This window comes from Zeus faber (assembly GCF_960531495.2).
Source record: "Zeus faber genome assembly, chromosome: 16".
Lineage (NCBI taxonomy): Eukaryota > Metazoa > Chordata > Actinopteri > Zeiformes > Zeidae > Zeus > Zeus faber.
The window spans coordinates 11,034,785-11,053,974 of record NC_137202.1 but is presented as its reverse complement, the minus strand read 5'-3'; the positions used below and the strand labels follow the sequence as shown (position 1 = coordinate 11,053,974).

At 41.7% G+C, this 19,190-nt stretch overlaps 1 protein-coding gene across 3 annotated transcripts in view; it reads left to right on the top strand.

The window, feature by feature from the left end:
- The window catches only part of smap1 (small ArfGAP 1), a 101,715-nt gene that overhangs the window by 23,319 nt on the left and 59,206 nt on the right, over positions 1-19,190 (top strand). For all 3 annotated transcript variants that reach the window (XM_080016320.1, XM_080016321.1, XM_080016319.1), the window contains exons 3-6: positions 2,372-2,457; positions 7,362-7,431; positions 15,193-15,255; positions 17,516-17,593. In XM_080016320.1, coding sequence (XP_079872446.1) covers positions 2,372-2,457; positions 7,362-7,431; positions 15,193-15,255; positions 17,516-17,593 — 297 coding nt within the window. The remainder of the gene's footprint in view (positions 1-2,371; positions 2,458-7,361; positions 7,432-15,192; positions 15,256-17,515; positions 17,594-19,190) is intronic.

Here is a 19,190-nt window from a genome sequence, read left to right as displayed (position 1 = left end):
GGGGTTCCAAATGTGATTGGAGCAATGGATTCCAGACATATTCCAATATAAGCGTCATCATTACAAGAGTTTAATTTAGTAATAGGACATGTTACAGTTCCATTACTGTGCAGATTTGTGTTGATGTGAATTTGGCCCTTGTTCAATGTCAATTACCTTCCTTAACCAAAGCTGAATTTCAGGACATGGTCGATCAAATACCCAATACCAAGTAGCATTTTTTTTTCTCATTTGCCAATTGGTTTTCTTACCGTTGAATACATTTCATACATTTTCTTTTGGAGTTATGCTTATTAATTATCTGTTCTTCCCAAATTAGTTAGTAATTTCTCTTTGATTTCAGTTATTGTTCTGTGAACCTTCGAGCGCCAACCCAGACCTATGTTTTTTCACCTGTTTGTCGCAAAACTAGATGGATTTCAAAACAAAATCTTAAGGTGCTCCCTTACCCCCGTGTTACCAAAACCTCTTTCTCAGAGTAAATTTTTTTTTCTGACTTCAAACATAATTGTGACGGTTCATTAGGGTTTTGGTATTTTAGGGTTGTTTATTTATGTCAATTAGAGCAAATCGAAATCACGGTGCAGGAGCAGGGTGGTATAGAATAGTATGTGCACACGTTTAATAAATCCCCCCCCCCCTTTTTTTTTTTCATCCGAAGAATATAGAATATTTTCTCAGCAACTTTGATATATGACAGGCTAGATGCCTCGGGGCGCTGCTTTCTGCAGCACAATTCCCAGCAGAGTCTGACCTCTTACTTCTTTCACAGAAAATAGTTGGTTTGGAGAGAGATTGATGGAGCCTGTAGACGAATCAGACTTGTAAATACAGACAAAGTAGCCTGGCTGGCTGGCTCAGGGATATGCTTCATACTTGGCACACGTAATTAAACTCAAAAGTCATCATGCCATGCCATGAGATGTAACGATGTCGAGATAGATTTCAAATTTGACTGAACAATGTAAATGATTACACCTTTTTTTTTTTTCTTCCCCCTAACCTGTTCTGTCGGCATGCTAGGCATACAACGCAGAGTGTGATTACACCTTTAAAGGATCACATCATGACGCGGTTTTGTAGTCTGACTGTTGAAGACATGACCCAAAGGTTCTCATGGTGTGAGATGTGAAATGTAAGGAGGAGTTGTTATCGAACAACTAGTATGTTTATTAGTGTTTTAGTCCATATACTGTACATTTCCGCATTGTATGAAGTAGGCTCACAGCTGTTTTTTTTAACATTGGGCATTGAGCATCTCCATTTCTATCTCCCTATCTAGAGTGAGAGATATCCTGAGTTTGCCTATGATTATTATCCTATGTTAATAGTGTGTGTGTGTGTGTGTGTGTGTGTGTGTTCTCAGTTCAGTGGGAGCGGAGAAGGAGCCTCTGTGCATGTTAATCGCTGTTTTCAATGCCTAATTAATTCTGGATGGCTGATTATCCGTATGTCGTCTCCCCCACTTCGCCCATGATCATCCCATTCATCACTTTCCTCCTAATGTAGCCTTGACATGCATATGGCTCTGGGTTTCTGCGGCATTTTGTCTTGAATTTTGCTTTACTGGATACCGAAAGAGAGAAAAAAACTTAAGTGTAGGCAGATAGTGAGCACCAATCCAATCCACTGGTTTTACCGAACAGTATACTGGAGATGTAGCTCATTTGGGGTACTGTTGACTTGCATGGTCTACATGTTAATTCTCCATTAGAGACGTCAACACATGATTTGGGGTGTTTGACACGTGTTTAATACAAACTAGGGATGTTTTTGTTATATTCATGTATATAAATGAATTAATTCACATTCACAATACAAAGAAATGCATTCGACAATATGGTTTCATTTTCAGACATCACGTCAAAACAACTCATTTTATTATTTAAAATAAAATAGAAACATTTAAAATAATTTAAAAATTAAAACTACAGGTGATTGCTGTGAATGTTACAAAATTGTTGAATAAATGTTGGTGTAGGCTATAGGCCGAGCCCAAAACTTAGAGAAACTAAGACTTACAAAGAAAGAATTTCGAACATCCGTCTCCGCTCTGCGAAATTGTGTTGCTGAAAGGACACAGCGCAGCCACGGTAGCACTGAGAAGTATGGATGAAGCAAATCCATGTTACTCCATATAACAATTACGGGGGGGTTGGGGGGTGGGGACTGACCCCTACTGACTTGGACCCCCAAAGAGGTAAAAACAACAGGTTGTGGAGGTCGAGACATTTACATATCCTTCTTACTTGTAATTGTAAACATTACAATCTACAGTACGTACAGTACAGTACGGTACATGGCTCCGACATGTTGAATAGCAAAAAGCTGTGTCGTTAACATCGCTAATACAAATGCTTTCTCTCCGCAGAGCATGGTGGACATGGCCAACACCCGGGCCAGACAGCTGTACGAAGCTCATCTCCCAGAGAACTTCAGACGGCCGCAGACAGACCAGTATCCTCCCACTGCGTGTGTGTGTGTGTGTGTGTGTGTGTGCTTGTGTGTATCCTACACTTTGTATTTGTTGGCATTAGCTTTCTTTCTACCTGGACGTACCATGTCCGTGTTTAAACTTGAGTGTTAACAAACATGGATGGATTTATAATACATAGTCAGAATTCTGCGCTTATTTTGGTGAGTCATTTGAAAGCACTGTAGAGCAGACATGTACACACAGATAAACAATGTTTTTTTGTTTATTATACTTATTTAAAATTTGGGTCACATCGGTTGTATAACTGCCGATCCCCATGTGGTCAAAAATGTTAAATAATGGCAGATATATTTGCCAAACTGATATATCAGTCAGGCTGTAGTCATTAACGGGTCAGTGACTGATAAGGGTTGGCAAGATGAGCAATTCAATATATGTTTAAAACTTTAAAACAAAGCATTCCTGAGGTTTGTGAAAGTGTATATTTTGTATTTCTGTTGTATTCATATTATTTAATAAGACATTTATACTATTTTTAACAAAAGATAGAACTGCAACCCCGTCAAATTGTCACAGTGTAACCAAAAAAAAAGACAAATATCTAATATTTCACACATCCTAGAGTTCATGCAATTGCTCTCATAAAATTAGAAGTTTATTTGTTCATATCCTATGAAAATATGTTTTATTATATTTATTTCTAAATTTAAATTATAAGGGTTTTTCATTGTACTGAGCAAGACCAAATGCTGTAAACATCTTGTTTTATTTCTATTCTTTGACCATTTGAGTAAAAAAAGGTTTAAACACCCATCATTACAGTGTAGTCGAGTAATAAATTAATATCCATATTTACTTTTTTGTACAATATTAGTCTTTTAGACAAGATACTGGCTACACCAATTGACATAAATTGGTTACACCAACTGACCATAAAACTTCTACAGCAAAAGGACAAGAGATTGACACAGCAAATAGTCATCAAGGGAAACAGAATTGGATATTTTAATAAAGATTCACGTCATTCATCATATTTCATATAAAAAATAATTTCATAACATCAATGAAAAAGCAGGTTTAACTTGTGTTGTATGGGTCTGAGATGCGATCGACTGCGTGTGGCTCTGTCTGACCATCTTATCTGTCACAATACAGACTGGGGGGGGGGCTGGAATCTTGTGGCGGAACATAGTCATGATCATGAAGGTTAACTATGGGTTCTGGAGGGCCAACATGCTGCTCATCTCCTGATGTGTTCATCGATGGGGGAGTAAGGTTTAGAACATCAATAAGTACCCTTTTTTTCTCCCTATATTGTCTCTGGTACTGCTTCCATCTTTCCCTCATCTTCTTCTGATTCTTTTTGGAGAGCTCTGCTACCGGGGTGTTCGCAATCTTTCCCTCTCCCTTCTCAATGTAAAAATAAAACAATTTGCCTTTTACATCTATAATAAATCATCCTCTCATTTCCACAGACTATGTACATCACTGACTTTATTCTGCCATTCTGTGTCCGCGCGTGTGCACTTTCCCGTCTTTCGGCCAGGTAATTTGCCCTTGCAGCAGGATCTGCGTTCACTCGCGCTCTGTGGCGAGCCACTTTTTCTTTGCTTGTAAGTGGCATCTATTGGGGACAAGAAGTACACTTTATCTATAATAAATGTATTTATATTATTTATTTATAATTTAAACATACTGTTTACATACATCATAATAAAATATAAAACATGTATTATGGAAGTTACACCAACTGACAAAATCAAAATTTGCAGGCATTATTATGGACAACTATGTACACACTTGACCTTTAAGTGAATATGCAACCACAGTTTTTACATTAAATTCAATATTTTATGATTATTATGATTCATCAATATATTAAGGAGGTCATACCATTTGACATGCAACCTAATCTTGCCTGACCAAAGCCTAAAAACAATTATGTTTCATTTATAAGAGTTACTAACCTTGACTCATAGCAGTTGGGGTCTTCAAGGGTCCTTCTCTGTGACATAATTTCCTGTCACATGATCTTCTGATATAATACTTACAAAATGGCTCCTTAAATGGTACACATTCTCTAATAGTGCTAACAGCCTGTAAAGATGAACTATTAATAACTTGGCTGGGGACCCCCTGGAACCCCTTGAATGACCCCTGGGGTCCCCAGATCGCACGTTCGGAACCACTGTACTAGGTTACCATGACTGGTTTCTTGCCAGCTATGACATCTACACAATGGTTCTGCACCTCCCACCCCCCTGCACCTCTTAATGACCTCATAAATACTAACTACAGGTAACGATGCATTGCAGTAGCACAAACGTAACAATATGCATTGTGGAGCTGGAAAAAAGTGGATGTCAACCAACATCAACTAAATGTAAAATTTCTGTTTACATATATCTTTTTTTTTTTTTTTTTTTTTTTACCTGTGCTGTCAGCATGCTTGCATCTAGCACCAGAGTTAATCTGCAAGTGGAGTTCAACTTCTCAGCCTGCAATGACGCTCTTTATTCATTATTCAATCATCAAAAAACTGAATTAATTGAGTCCAGGAAACCGGAACAGCAATTCGGCACATGGTCTCTTCCTGTGATAGCTATGGCAGTAAATGTGGGAGAAAAGGAGAGGGATGTAAATCAGGAGGGTGTTCGGCACAAGCAGTGGAAAATACTCCACAGCCGCCCCCTAATTCCCGCAGCTGTGTACACACTCCACGACCGCAGTAAAGCCCCGAACACCATGTCCTGCAATCACAGAAGACCCACCAGCCCCCAGAGATGCCGGGGGCCCGCGGAGATGCACCCATGCGCGGCTCCACCGAGCATAAACCAGTCCCACAGAGCGCGAGGAGACCCTGCACCCTCGAAGCGCACACGTACAACCCACCTCCACGTGCATGCATAAGACCCACCCGCAGGTGCAAACCTTGGACCGCGGAGCTTTGGGGCCCCAATGCCCACCAACGCCCCATGTGAGGCCCGCCTTACCACCCCGATGTTAGCCGCCCCCTCCCTGCATCGACGCCTGCAGACAGCTACTTCTGTTGCCGGGGCACCCACCGCAGAGAAACCACGCAGTGGGAGAAGTATAGTTAGTTATAGTTATAGTGCCCAGTATAGTTACACCCCAATTAGCTCCCAGGAATCGCTGAACAGAGCTGCTCTTCCATTGTTTCTTTCATAACCCTAACCCCCATTAAATTTCTCTGTACAGAAACAATTTTACCCCACCTCATTATCAAACCTGCAGTGTCTGACGCAGTGTTTCATAATCATCTTTCCACTTGTTTTTCCATCGAGTTAGCTCCAACTCCCCAAATAGAAAGTGGCAGGCGAACATGGCAGAATTATCCGTTTTTACACACTTAGCCGCAAAGGACGTTTTCCTCTCTGTGTTTGCAACAGCATCTCTGGTATAAGACCAAGACAGCTGTGTAGTTATCGAGGCAGCAGATGTTCCAATTTCCATGACTGGGGCTCAAATAAATAATCCCCTCCGCCCCCCCACACAAAGACACACACGCACGCATGCACACACACACACACACACACACACACACGCACACATGCACACACACACACACACACAGCTCTAATGACTTCTATGTGGCAAGGCCCATTTTGTGCCGGTGGCCATCATTCTTGAGTCTCCTTTTAGTTTCTTTCTGATTTGGGCGTCAGGGTTTCTGGCGTATTCAGTGCATGCACTGATAGCCATCTGCATCAGCGCACGGCCTCCTTTCTTGTCTTTCTAGTCTTGTGTATGACGACAACCTTCAGGCCTTCACAAAGGGGCTCCGGCTTGCGGCCTAAGATGTGCATATGATCTAGGGATGCTCATTTAGAAATTATTTAACGACCGATAGGCATGGGCAATCATAGGGGGGGCAATTGATGATTTTATCGGTAAGAGGGGGTGCCACCCAGAACATAATGTAGTGTGGCAGATGCGGCTCCCCATTACAGACGTGCAGGATTTATTATTTACAAGTAAAGCTGTGGTGTGGGGATGGTGTGGTTTGAGCAGCCACACCTGACCTGGATCTAGGTGATTGGGATCAGAGTGGCTGCATACCTGTTGCTGGTTGGTTGGTCTAATGAGCAACAGGTAAAACCCCCATCCCCACACACACGCAGGAGAGGAGCCCTGTCATAACATGGTTATAGCTGCTACTGGGCTTATTCCAACTAGCCTTCCCTCTTCAATAAATTGGTGTCTACAACCCTGTCTTTTGTGTTTCCGTGCCGGAGGTCCCTGAACACGGCACTGGCGCTTGGTCGGCGAAACTGCTACAAAAGTGTTGACACAAAAACATCCAGTTTTTACTGAAGGAAGTCCCAAAGCAACGGGGAGACGTGCACAGCTTTTTTTTTTTTGGAATGTAACGGAACAGGACAGTCCTTTACCTCAGCTGTGACACAAAATGAATCCCCAATATGTTTAATAGACTGTACCTCCCAGTGACGAGCAGAGCAACTGAAATGTTTTGTTAGGATGGAAGACAAGTCAATGATGATAACTAAACAATGATTATTGTGTTAATATTTCATATCGTCCTGTAACCTTCACCAGCAAAAGAAATGAAATACAAAAAAAATTATATTTTTGGGGCTCCAAGACTGTAATGAGCTTTATTTTGCCTAAGGCTTGGCTCTGATCATTTATTGTCTTCCAGTGTCTTGGTCGTAAAATATCAACATATTGTGAGATACAGTTTTTGTGTGTTCCTTCAGTTTCAGTCTGGTATGATACTTTCCCATCCATTACAGGACAGCATGGTAAAGTGGTTTTCTTCAGACAGGGATTTTCAAGTCATTAGCCGATGTCTGTCATGATAATATTGTCCAATTATTGAGAAAATTGCCTGTGTGTGAGCACAGGTTATGAGTTTCTTTCCGTAACCGCTGAACTTTCTCAGAGCGGTGGAGGTCTTCATTCGAGACAAGTACGAGAGGAAGAAATACTACGACAAGGAGGCCCTCGTCACCGTGAGTACCCAAGCGGCACTTTGCAAGCCGACAAAGGCATTTTGGGATGTTGGGTTTATGTTGGGTTGGGTTGTTTAGTTTATGTCTTTATTTGTTGCCTGGCCATTGTAATATTAACACTCAGTATAGTATATATCCCTTCAGTCCTTTGTTTTACAGCAGGGCTTGACATGAAGCAGATGGCAAGTAGCTGAAATGTTTTACTTTCCCAAAGCCATACTTACTTGTCCTGAAAAAAAGAATGTAGGTCTCTTCAAAAATAAATAAAACCAACAGGGATTTTACAATTAGTATAATTTGTTAATGTACAAAAAATACAGTTAACAGGGAGCAATTTCAATAGATAAGGTATATATACACACTATAGTATATATACAGGTTGGGCGATCGTTTCTATTTTCATATTGTCCAATCATGGCTACTCGAGATTGCCAGGGGGCGACAGGAGTAGGAAGGGGTGGGTGGAGTTTTGTCACAGCCCGCCAGTGAAATGCCAGACTGGAGGATGTGAAAATAAATATTTATTCGATTTCATTAAATCATTTATTCTATGTTTAGCATTTTTAAAGTTATTGTTGATGTTAGAATTTAATTTGGATGAAAGATTTTCAATAATCATCTTCAGCGTGGCTCAGCATCCTACGGAGCTTTGAAATAATCCAATCTTTAAGATTTCTGCAAACAATACTGTTAAAGTTATGTGAATAAAAATTTGTGAATTAATGTGAAGATTTTATTTAAAATATTTAAACATAAAAAAAAAAAAAAAAGATTTAATAACAATGTCTCCTCTATTCTTTGGTGTAGGTTAACATTTTTTGGGGTGGCGACACAATTTTGAGTGTCAAACACTTGAATTCTGTTGAATTTTGGGGAATTTTTATGCACCAATTTGTGCCTTTTCTGCATCAATAATAATGTTGTTTTGGGGGGACAAATGCACATGTTGTTAATATTATGGGGGACGTATACCCCCCCCCCCCTCCAGAAATCCACGCCTATGCAGCATCTTCTCCCGTTTAACATTAATATCTTATCTTTAATATCACAATCCAAATCATATCCTTAACGTTAACTACTCTTATGGTGCGCTACTCTTGAGGTGAGCAGGCATATGGAGAACAGAGATGCGGATTTAAAAAAAAGAGTGTCAGATTTAAAACTCACTCGTCACCTGTGTGGCATGTCCGGGTGGACATGCCGCTCCTGAGGGATTGAAATGTGCTGGTACCGGTATATGCAGTACCGGCACATCTACGTTTTAACTTTTTAGCGTCTGGGACTTTTTATTGCGCACCGGTACTTCGCACTAGATGCTGGTGCTCTGTTCTGCCCTCTCAAGTTGACGTATTGTAAACATATATTATTATTATTGAGTCTGAGCGCACTTTTTCTTTATATTATTAGAACGCACAAGCTGCAAATCCAGGTCCGGCTCTAGCTCCGGCTCCACCCCCTGCCCCCGGCCGTGCCGCTCCGGCTCCGTGCGGGAGTCTGTGAGAGACACACCCGCGCACGGAGCTCATCTGGAAAAGCTCCGCTTCAGCGATACAGTACGCAGTCTAGTTCAGATGGCGTTACATTAGAGATCACATTTATTTTTCACTTGCTTTATCAGACGACAGCATGAGGCAGTCCACTTGCCCAAACACAGAGTTTAGTTGCCCCGGGTGAGCGGACAAGGGTTAATGTCGAATCCTGTACAGCCCCCCCCCCAATCCTTAGGCCAGGGGAGTTGCCAATCAAACTTTGGCATATTCGTAACCTTGATTCTGCAGTCAATACTACACATTTTCTGTGGTCCTCACCATTTATAATTTGCTGTCGATAGGCTGTATTTTGATTTGAACTTTATACTGGTCTTTTTTCCAATGTATTTAAATGCATAATACATTTGGACAAATTGTGACCGTGAAAGGAAACTATAGAATTTTCACCAGCGTTGCTCCTCCTGCATGAAGGATTGTATTCCTTATGACTAAAATGAAACCAGTTTAGGGATATAAACGACGTAGTTCAGGGGGATTGAGCAGAGATGGCAGCTCTGCGGGTGAGGGGCATTTCCGGGTGGCTTGTTTAAAGAAATCTCAGCAGCCATCAAAGTAACATTGGTCAACAACATTTGTGAACCCCCGCCTCTGTATCATGCTCAATTCGTGCAACCGTCAGATAAAATATTTTACTTATTATAAAATACTTGTTCTATATTTTCATTCAAACATCTGAATATGCTTTCAGATGTTGTATCTTTTTCAGTGGCATACGTGAAAACTGAAACAGCGAGTAATGACTAAAGATCTGAATGGTTAATTTACTATTTTCTGACATTCCATGCTCAAGACACACAATATAACTTCACATTTTACTCATAAACATTGATGTATGGGTTTTTGTTTGTGGTTATTTTTGCTGTGCTCATTTTTCCAATTTCCAACTCCTCCAATCTCTGCAACCTTAAATCCATCACATCAGCGTCCAAACTGAAGAGGGAAGTTGAATTAACCCTTTCAGCTCTGGCTCCCTCTGAATGGAAGGCGACACCGAAAAAAGCAGAAGTGACCTTAATTTAGTGTTAGAAATCCTTCATTTTATTTTCCACTTGTGGGCTGATCCTTACGGAAGTGACCGTTGTCTCTTGTGAGAATAGATCGAGGTTGCAACGACACGTATGTGCAGATTGCATGTCTCCTCTGAGCTCACCCAGATTATTTGTTTTGAGTGGGTTGCTCCTGAGCTGTGTGGGTTTGTGGATGCCTCCCCATCTGTCTGAGAGAGGCTTTCTGTTTGTGCGTTTGCGCGTGTGCACGCATGTGTGCACGTACATTTGCTTCTCTCTCATCACTAAATGTCTGGCCTCGGGCTGGGCAATTTGGAATAATTTATTTTCATGATGATAAGTGAATTGGACATTATATAATTTTATGTGATAATAGATCATCCTTATGAATTAAAAATCACATGTTCATCACATTGATCTCTATATTCATGCAAATAATTGTTCTTTCTTTCTTTTTCATTAAATCTCTTATATTTTAATCTTCACCCTGAGAAATTTTAGGTCATATCTTCTCATCCTCAATCCTCAATCCTCAGACGACAAAAGCTAGTATCACAATATGTCGAGGTTGTGACAATACAATAGATTCAAGAGATTCAAGAGGTTTACTCGTCACATACATATGCATACTTTCATACATATATCCAGTGAAATGTAATGCAACGCACCCGGTGATAACACACAATATGTCCTTGGAAATTTCTTTCTACTAGACCATCCAACTGATTCCTAAAACGTAATACAGTAAGTCGAATACTTATAGAATAAAATAAAATAAAATAAAATGGAATAGATAAAGGGAATAGGCATATGTATGTATTATGTAATACTGTTAAAAGATGAGAAACAATATCAATTTATACATTTTAATAGCGGCCCATGGACTGAGAATCGGCACTAGATCTGGTATACAAGACACACAAATATATTTTATTTTCTTGTCATTTCCTTCATCATCCTTCATTTACTGCCTTTCTTTATTTCTTTACTGTGTTTCTCTTTCACTCCAGAACTCTCTGAACTCTCTCTCTCTTTCTCTCTCTCTCTCTCTCTCTCTCTCTCTCTCTCTCTCTCTCTCTCTCTCTCTCTCTCTCTCTCTCTCTCTCTCTCTCTCTCTCTCTCTCTCTCTCTCTCTCTCTCTCTCTCTCTCTCTCTCCCTCTCCCTCTCCCTGTCCCTCCCTGTTTCCTTGGCTTTCTCTGGAGCGTCGCCAGCATCCAGTCTGTGATCAAGGATCTGTTTCTGCCACCCACACAGACGTCATGGCTTTTATATGCAAATTAATTATTAAAAACAACTCATTATCACTTTAAGCTGTTTCGTGCAGAGGGAGGGCGAACGACTGTAACTCTGAGCTACAGCGTGTATGTGTGTGTGTGTGTGTGTGTGTGTGTGTGTGTGTTTGCGTGTTTGCATGTGTGTGTGTTTGCATGTGTGTGTGTGTTTGTGTATTGTGCCGGGACTGGAGGGTGGAAATGTGTATTTCTGTGACTCATTAATTGAGGATGTTGTGTGTGTGTGTGTGTGTGTGTGTGTGTGTGTGTGTGTGTGTGTGTGTGTGTGTGTGTGTGTGTGTGTGTGTGTGTGTGTGTGTGTGTGTGTGTGTGTGTGCGCGCGCGCTTGCGTTTCCCCAGTCGCGACACATGAGTGCACCCAGTGGAACTGTCCACAGGTGACCTCATTGTGCCGCCACAAGCGAGTTGACACATACTTTGTGTGTGTGTGCGTGTGTGCATGTGTCAGCATGTATATCACATTATTTCAATGTCACTGAAGTCGGAAAAGGCGATGGCAGTGCAAACCTCCCAAAAACACTCTGACAGGGCTGCTGATTGGCCCACTGTCGTCACATAACCAGGGATTCAACCACAGCTCGGCGGTGGAAGCGACCCAATCATCATCTCAAATCCCTGTTATTGTTATGCACCAACAGTGAAGCTTTGGATTACCCGTACCATTTTATGTGATTGAGTAATATTCTCTTTAATGACAAATGACCTGCAGGTAAACTACAACTATTCAATAGTCTTAAGATAATAAATTAAACTAACTAAAAATAACAATCTTTTATTATCCAGTATTGTTGGTGTAGTGTTGTCGGAATGTGTTGGTGAGCTTTGTGCTAGTTGTTAACGTGGCAACCCTGCATTTGCTTTTGGTTGCCAACTGAGACAAAGTGTTCACTACAAATCTCACTCGAGTAAGAGTGAAACGTGGCGTATCACATCGCACATGATTAATGATTGCCAAACTCCGGTTGCCCTGGGCAACGGTTACTGTCGAGCACTTGATTGGGGGGAAGAACAAAATATTAAGAATATTAAGAGAACATATTGAAGCAAGGTAGCTAAGCTTAGTAGTTTCAGGGCACAACGGACAGGTTGCTTATCTAGTATCTCACGCCGGTAATTGGACAATAATAAAATGTAACCGACTTAGTGAAGTTGGTTGCCTACTTTACTTGCAAGCCTCCCGACTTGGACCGGATGCCTACTGGTGCCATTTCGAGAGTCCTTATTAGGTGACAGCCATGAGGAAAAAAACACTTCCAGCCAGCGGTGTTTTAACCAGTACCAAGCCAGACTTCCCTACGGTTGGCCGTCGTTGTGGAAGTCGAGAGGGTGTGGTATCTCCTCATGGTTCACTGTGACAAGAGACGTCCAGACTCCGCCATTCCAGAATACCCCCCCCCCCCCCCCCCCCCCGTGGTTATCTTTAAATCACTATTCATCCTCCATTTGAACCTCTTCCACCCCCTCTCTCTCTCTCGTTATCTCTTCCTCTTTATCATTTTATCCCCCCTCTATTCCTTCATCTCCTTCCTCTCTCTCTGCCTCTCTCGCTCTCTTTCTCTTTATCTCCACTGATGGCCCATCTGTGTTTAGTGCTGCGTCGGCACCTCTGACGGCAGCATCAAAGTCAGCAGAAGAAGTTTTGAGGCTGTTGGTCGAGGGAGGGGCTGGTCCGGGGGCGGGGGAGGCAGAAAAACCCAGAAGACGTTCATGGAATAAGAGGAGGAGGGAAAACACCTTGAATCCTCACGCTATTCATTTGATGGGGGTGGTGACAAGAAAGGAGAACCTTTTTTGCAGTGGGGTGGGTGGGTGGGTGGAGGGGACAGCGGAAATTCTTTGGTAAAAAACTCACGTAAATATGTGTGAAGAGTTCTCTGTTAAGCCCTCTTTTTAGACAGGAGCTTTTAGCATGAGTTTCCACCCTCGGGTAGTTTAGAGACTGGGGAAATGGGGAAGGCTTGGAGTGGGCGAGCTCAGCGTTGAGGAAGAAGAGGAGGGGGATTGATGTTAGACTTTCACGAGTGCCTTTAAAGGTTGGTAGCTAACGAACAGCGGTGGCGCTTTGTTGGGGGGAAACACTGGCATTAACACTATTAAAGGTCTCTTGGGAAAAGAAAATCTCCTTACACCGGGTTCTTTCTCTCTCACCCGGCCGTCTCTCCATCCCACCCTCCACTAGACAATGTACATCTGTCCATCTTACATCGGGTTCCTCCGTCTTTTTTTTGGAGATGGACGTGTTTGCACGGCCATGTCTTCGGTGCCCACTGGGGAGGCTTTTCCGCAAATGATTGTGTGCACGGGTTTCGCGTCTGGGTTTGAAATGACCAAAACTCGCCTATAGTGCTGGATAATTTTGGCCGGAACAAACATAGTTTGTTAGAACGGCAAGCAATTGAAATTCAGTTGCTTTTGAAAAGCCAATCCTAAAAAGGGGATAAGGACTGAGACTAGTATTCACAATGGGTACTTTATCGAAATGCACCTTATATAATATGCTTATATATGTGCCTCTATGCCATGGCGTATATGTTGCTTCATGGAGAGCCAATCTAGACCAGAAAATGTCCATGACACTATCCATTAACCGATTAACCATTAACTGCACTTCCCAAAACACGCACTTCTTCCTTTAGTTAATGGATTGCAATACTGTTTGATCCTTGAATGCACGCTGATGGCATTCTTTGGCTAGCGTTGAGCGCAAATACGGCCAGACTTGACAAATCAGTGACTGAAAAGAAACTAGGCCGTTTCCTGTCAGTGGGGATCATACGTTCCTAACAGAAGCTCCTTCGATCTCCCTTTTTTTTGTGGTGAGAGTTTCTGGATAAAGGCCGATAAGACTGAACGTTCTCACCGTTTAAGTGGTGATTTAACATTGTTATACATTTATGACCAATTTGACCTTAACTGCCAATGTGCGTTCGTACGTTTCACCTCATTCTTCTCTCTAGGGAGCTTTAACACAGAGTGTAATTCCTTGAATTGTAGTAAAGCTCCTCTAAAGCTGCCGGAGCATAAAGAAATGCATTTTTTTTTCTCTAATTACCACTATTGTTTTTCCTCCACTTCTTTCCTCTTCACATACTCCTTATATATATATATATATATATATATATATATATATATAATTATTTTTTTTATGTTTCTTATTCTTTGTTAATTATGTGCTCTGTCGTTGCTCCATTATTTCCACCACCGAACAAGAACATAGAGTCAAACATAAAAAAACCAAAAATAAAACCATGCCGCTACCACCAGGAAACCAAAAATCATTCTTAGTCAACCGATCCATCCTGTCTACTTTATTCAACTCCTTAATAAAGAAAACAATTTATTTTATTCGCTGCTTCTGACATTTCAAAAACAACGTAACAAAGCACTCTGCACCATCGGTGCCTCTCCCATGCCTTCCAACCGGGCTTTGAATCGTCAACCGTCGATGCCCCAGGACCAGGTGGAGCCTGGTTTGTGCCTGTGGCCGATGAGGGAACCTCCTCCCCCGAAACTAAACACCTCCTTAACACGCACTCCTTTATCATTTACTATTGTTCTGACAATGCAGTCCTTTTGGCAATTTATTTTTACTCTCGCTATTCTGTGGCAAGTTTATTTCTGCTGATGCTGAAATCCTACTGTGTTACCTCTTGTTGTTGAAATCCTCATGTCCTGCCGTCTTTTTCCTGCTGTGTATTGATTGGTTGTAGTCGGACACCAATGACTTGACACCTCGGGGTTGGAAAAAAGATACGTTTTCTTTAATTGAACTGAATCATTGCTTTTATTACTGTGTCATTTTTGACACACTTTGTGTTCTTCGATTCTTATTTTCTCCTATCCGTTTAACTTTTCCTCTTTCTTCCCTTTGCATCCTCTCTGTTGTTCTCCCTGCTGCTCTCCTCTCACAGAAGTCATCAGAGGCTGCTCCTCCCACCGCCTCCGCCCAGACTGCCATCAGGAACAGACAGGAGGTGCGCGTCCTGCTGCCTCGGCACACCCTCGCCATCCGCCGAAAATCCGTCCTCCCCGCTTTCTTTCCTGCTGTTGTTGTGGTGTGGTGTTTGCTGACTTGGGAGAACAATCGCTGTTGTTTCTTTCAGGAATCGATCACAGCTCCTTGTCCAAAACAACTCTTTGTAAACATCTCCCAAAGGTCTGGAGGGAGAACAGTAAAAGAAAGATGTAGAGGAGTTCAAGCAAGTTGCCTGTTGGGGGTGTTCTTCAGCTTCAGAGATGAAGCCTAAACGTTTGACTCCGGCTTGCTGTGTGTGGGTGTGGGTGTGGGTGTGGTGTGAGAGCCTTGTTCTTCAGTGTTGAGTTGCACGGTTGTTTTTGGCCCTGCTACTTATTTATTTTTTAAGGTCGTGCCTAAAATCTTAGACTCCCCTTCATGCACACGACGGGGCACAGTTCTGTTATGTGTGTGTGTGAGCGCTTGTTTTTTTCCCGAGCACAATTGCAGTATTTGAGAAATCGACACACAAAGTTGTTTTTCTTTTTTTGCCATAATGGGTGGATTGCAGGCTTTACCTACTAAGCTTTAAGCTTTCCTCTTTGGCATTGACAACAGTCATTAGCTTCAGCCCATCAGCTTCTGGCATCAGCACATGGCCTCCTACAACTCTGAGCACAACATGATCATTAAGCTGCTGATACACGCACATACATAAAAACATTAGGTCAACATTCTGTTTAAATGCATACTCATCGTTTGCACATTTAAAGTGTGTTATAAGCACACTTGGAAATGATCAGTGTTTTCTGAGCAGAATTTTCTGGATATTTACGACGACAAACCCGGGTTTCTCCCCTTGTCATTTGATTTACATTTTTAATTAAATGTCATGGGGGACAATGGGACTTGAGAATGTGACATGTATTTGAGGATAATGATGCATAGCACTGTTGCAATTATTACACAATCGCCAGATCGTGATTATTTGGGCTGCCCAGGACCTTTGTGTAAAAACGTTGGATTCCACAATCCTGTGTTTCTATCCAAATTCCACGGGAATTTTGAGCCAATGTTAAAAGTAATACAGTTGGGTTTAGACAAATTGACTTTCAACCTGAATTGTTTCAATGTCTATAGTTACCTCTTCTTCATAAGGTGGGTGTTTTAAGCTGCTTTCACACATGCACTCCAGACAATGTCCGGATAAAGTCCAGACCTGATTAGCCGGCCATTGTCCGGATTTACCCTTTTACACATATAGCGAAAAAACGGAGATTGTCCGTGTCAGACGCGTTTACACTACCTGGAAATACTCTGTTTGCTTTAGACGAGGGGTGGAGCCTGGTTAGAGCGTGCAGGAGATAGGACATGACACAATAACGCTGCAGAGTTTTACAGCACACCCAAGATGGCGGATGAGGCTCCAAATTTATCAGTAGAAGGGCTTTTATTTGCGTTGATACGTATCTGCAATATAAATGAGAGAGTGGAAAAGAATAATAAACAAAGTAGAAAGGAGTACGCAGCAGCTACACTCCGTGCATGAAGACCCGCACAAAGGTAAATAACTGGCGCATGATAGAGACGTTATCAACACGCGATATACCCACTGTATTGCTGTGAATGATCTGGACAATCACCTGCTCTGTTCACACATACCGCTCAATTGGATATTACACAGACTTTGTACCTGGGTGCTGGCTTGGTAAAGTCTGGGTAATGTCCCGGTCAAATGATTCGGACATTTGCGTTCACACATACAGCTCCTCCGGGTAATGTCTGGATAATTTCAGGATTACAGTGCATGTGTGAATGCAGCAGGCATAAAATGAAAAAAAGGGCCCGCTGGGACATTTCTGCTCATTCCAAACCCTTAACATGGCCTAGCAGAGGCTTTCATGGAGAACACAGGCTAATTCGAATAATCATAGGCAATGTATTTATAGTGATGATAAATTATTCAAGGATTGGTTTTGCATGTCTGGTAATGACAGAAAGTGTCAGTTTTTATTGTGTTCTGTCTGGTAGAACCTTGAAAACAGCTAGGACTGCATCGATACGATAATTGCTCCTTATGCAGCTCTTTTTTTTCCTAACCTTGAAGAAACAATGTTGAAAGTTTCTTTGGGTTTTGTTTGTGGTGGGTGGTGGGGTGTTAGTGTGTGTGGTTTGTGAGCGGGTTCTCACTTATTGCCGGTTGCTACCAAAAACAGTGGTAACTTCCACCTGCCTTATGTGATGTCTTTTGTTTGTCTCTCGCTTTTCTTACTCAACAGAAGGAACGCGAGAAGAAAAGGGAGGAGAAAAAGCGTGATAAGGACTCGGATAAACCTGACAGGCTGAACAACTCAAAGGTACAACAAATCAAACTCTATGCTGCGTCGCACTGCAATCCAAGTAGCCGTGAACAATTGGTCACACAATTGGTTGCTCGTCACTCTGTTAGAAAAACAACTTTTTCTTTTGGGTGATTTGATGATTGATGATCTCATGATGTGATTCAATAAACTGCAGCCATTGCTTAAGAATGCTGGTCGAACGGCCAGTTGATTACAATTTAAATTCTCCAATATTGTCAAAAGTAATACCAAGAGTCATATACTGACATAACAAGTCCAGTCAGCACAAACCTGATTTTACATCCTGATTTGCTTTTAAACATACATCAAGCTATATCCGTCAGACGTCCTTGCTGTTTAACGCGTTGAGGCTGAAGATTTGCAAGGTGTGTTCACCGTAGCAGGAAAGAAATACGCATTGTTCAAGCCATGGTAGAGTGACATTTGGAAAGTAGAAAGGATTTTTCTCTGTGGAGTTCGTGGCGGGGATGCATACTGTGTAGTAGCTAAGGTCAGTGTGTGTGTGTGCGTGTGCGTGTGCGTGCGTGCGTGCGTGCGCGCGCGCGCGCTTACATGTTGTGCCATGAATACATTTTTATTTGGAGGAGAACATTTTTGATAGGTTGGGATGAATATCTATGTTTCTTCAGCAGATTATATTGTGGTATGTGTTTTTTTGAGATGTGGTGTGAGCTTTCTGGGTCAAGTAAATTCAGAGTAATTCCATGGCATGTGTAGCGGTGAGAAAATGTAGACGGTCCTCTGTGTGTGTGTGTGTGTGTGTGTGTGGGTGTGGGTGTGGAAGTGTAGGCAATATGTATGCATTGAGAACAGGATATTCCCTGGACACACTATGGGTCCACAGTCTTTCATTACTAAATATACACACCATCTCTGCATGCTCTGGAGTCTATAGCCTTCCATTACCAGATAAATGCACTGTCTTCCCTCCCACACAGTAATTTATAGGCTTCTGTATCTATATTATTTCCTCAACTGTTTTTATTTTTTTACCCATTACCCACTACTGTTCTCACGTTCAAGTCTCTCTTGCCCTTGGTTCTCTCTTCGGGGTTTTAATTATTGCGTATTGTGTTCCCATCAAAATCAACCCCGGTTGCACTAGCATTTTACCGGTTTCTGAAATATCTGCCCTAATGATACTTGTACATGAATTCCCTACAAGTCCTATGTGGCTCTCCAGTATAGTTATTTGTCGAAGGGCCATCCCTTTTTTAAATATGATTTGGTTTTCCACATTGGTGTTGAGTTTAATTTAGAATAAAACTGTAGTGGGACTCTAGTACTTCTAGAAAACTGTCTTTAACGTTAGAACTAGACATTGGGATAAAATTAAGATAAATGCTATAATCCAATTAAATTCTTCTTCTTCTTCTTCTTCTTCAGACTTTTAGCTTGTCTGTTTTTGGAAAACTTATTTTTAATTAAATCTGTTCAGTTGTTCTAAATGCAATTGGGTAACGCCGTGTTTTAGGCAATAGCCTAAATAAGTTGAGCTCCGTCCATCTAACTGATAATTTCCTAACTACTAAAAACTCACAAAAACCACACAAATTTAGCATGGCATCGTCTTACAGAAGTTAATGCTCAA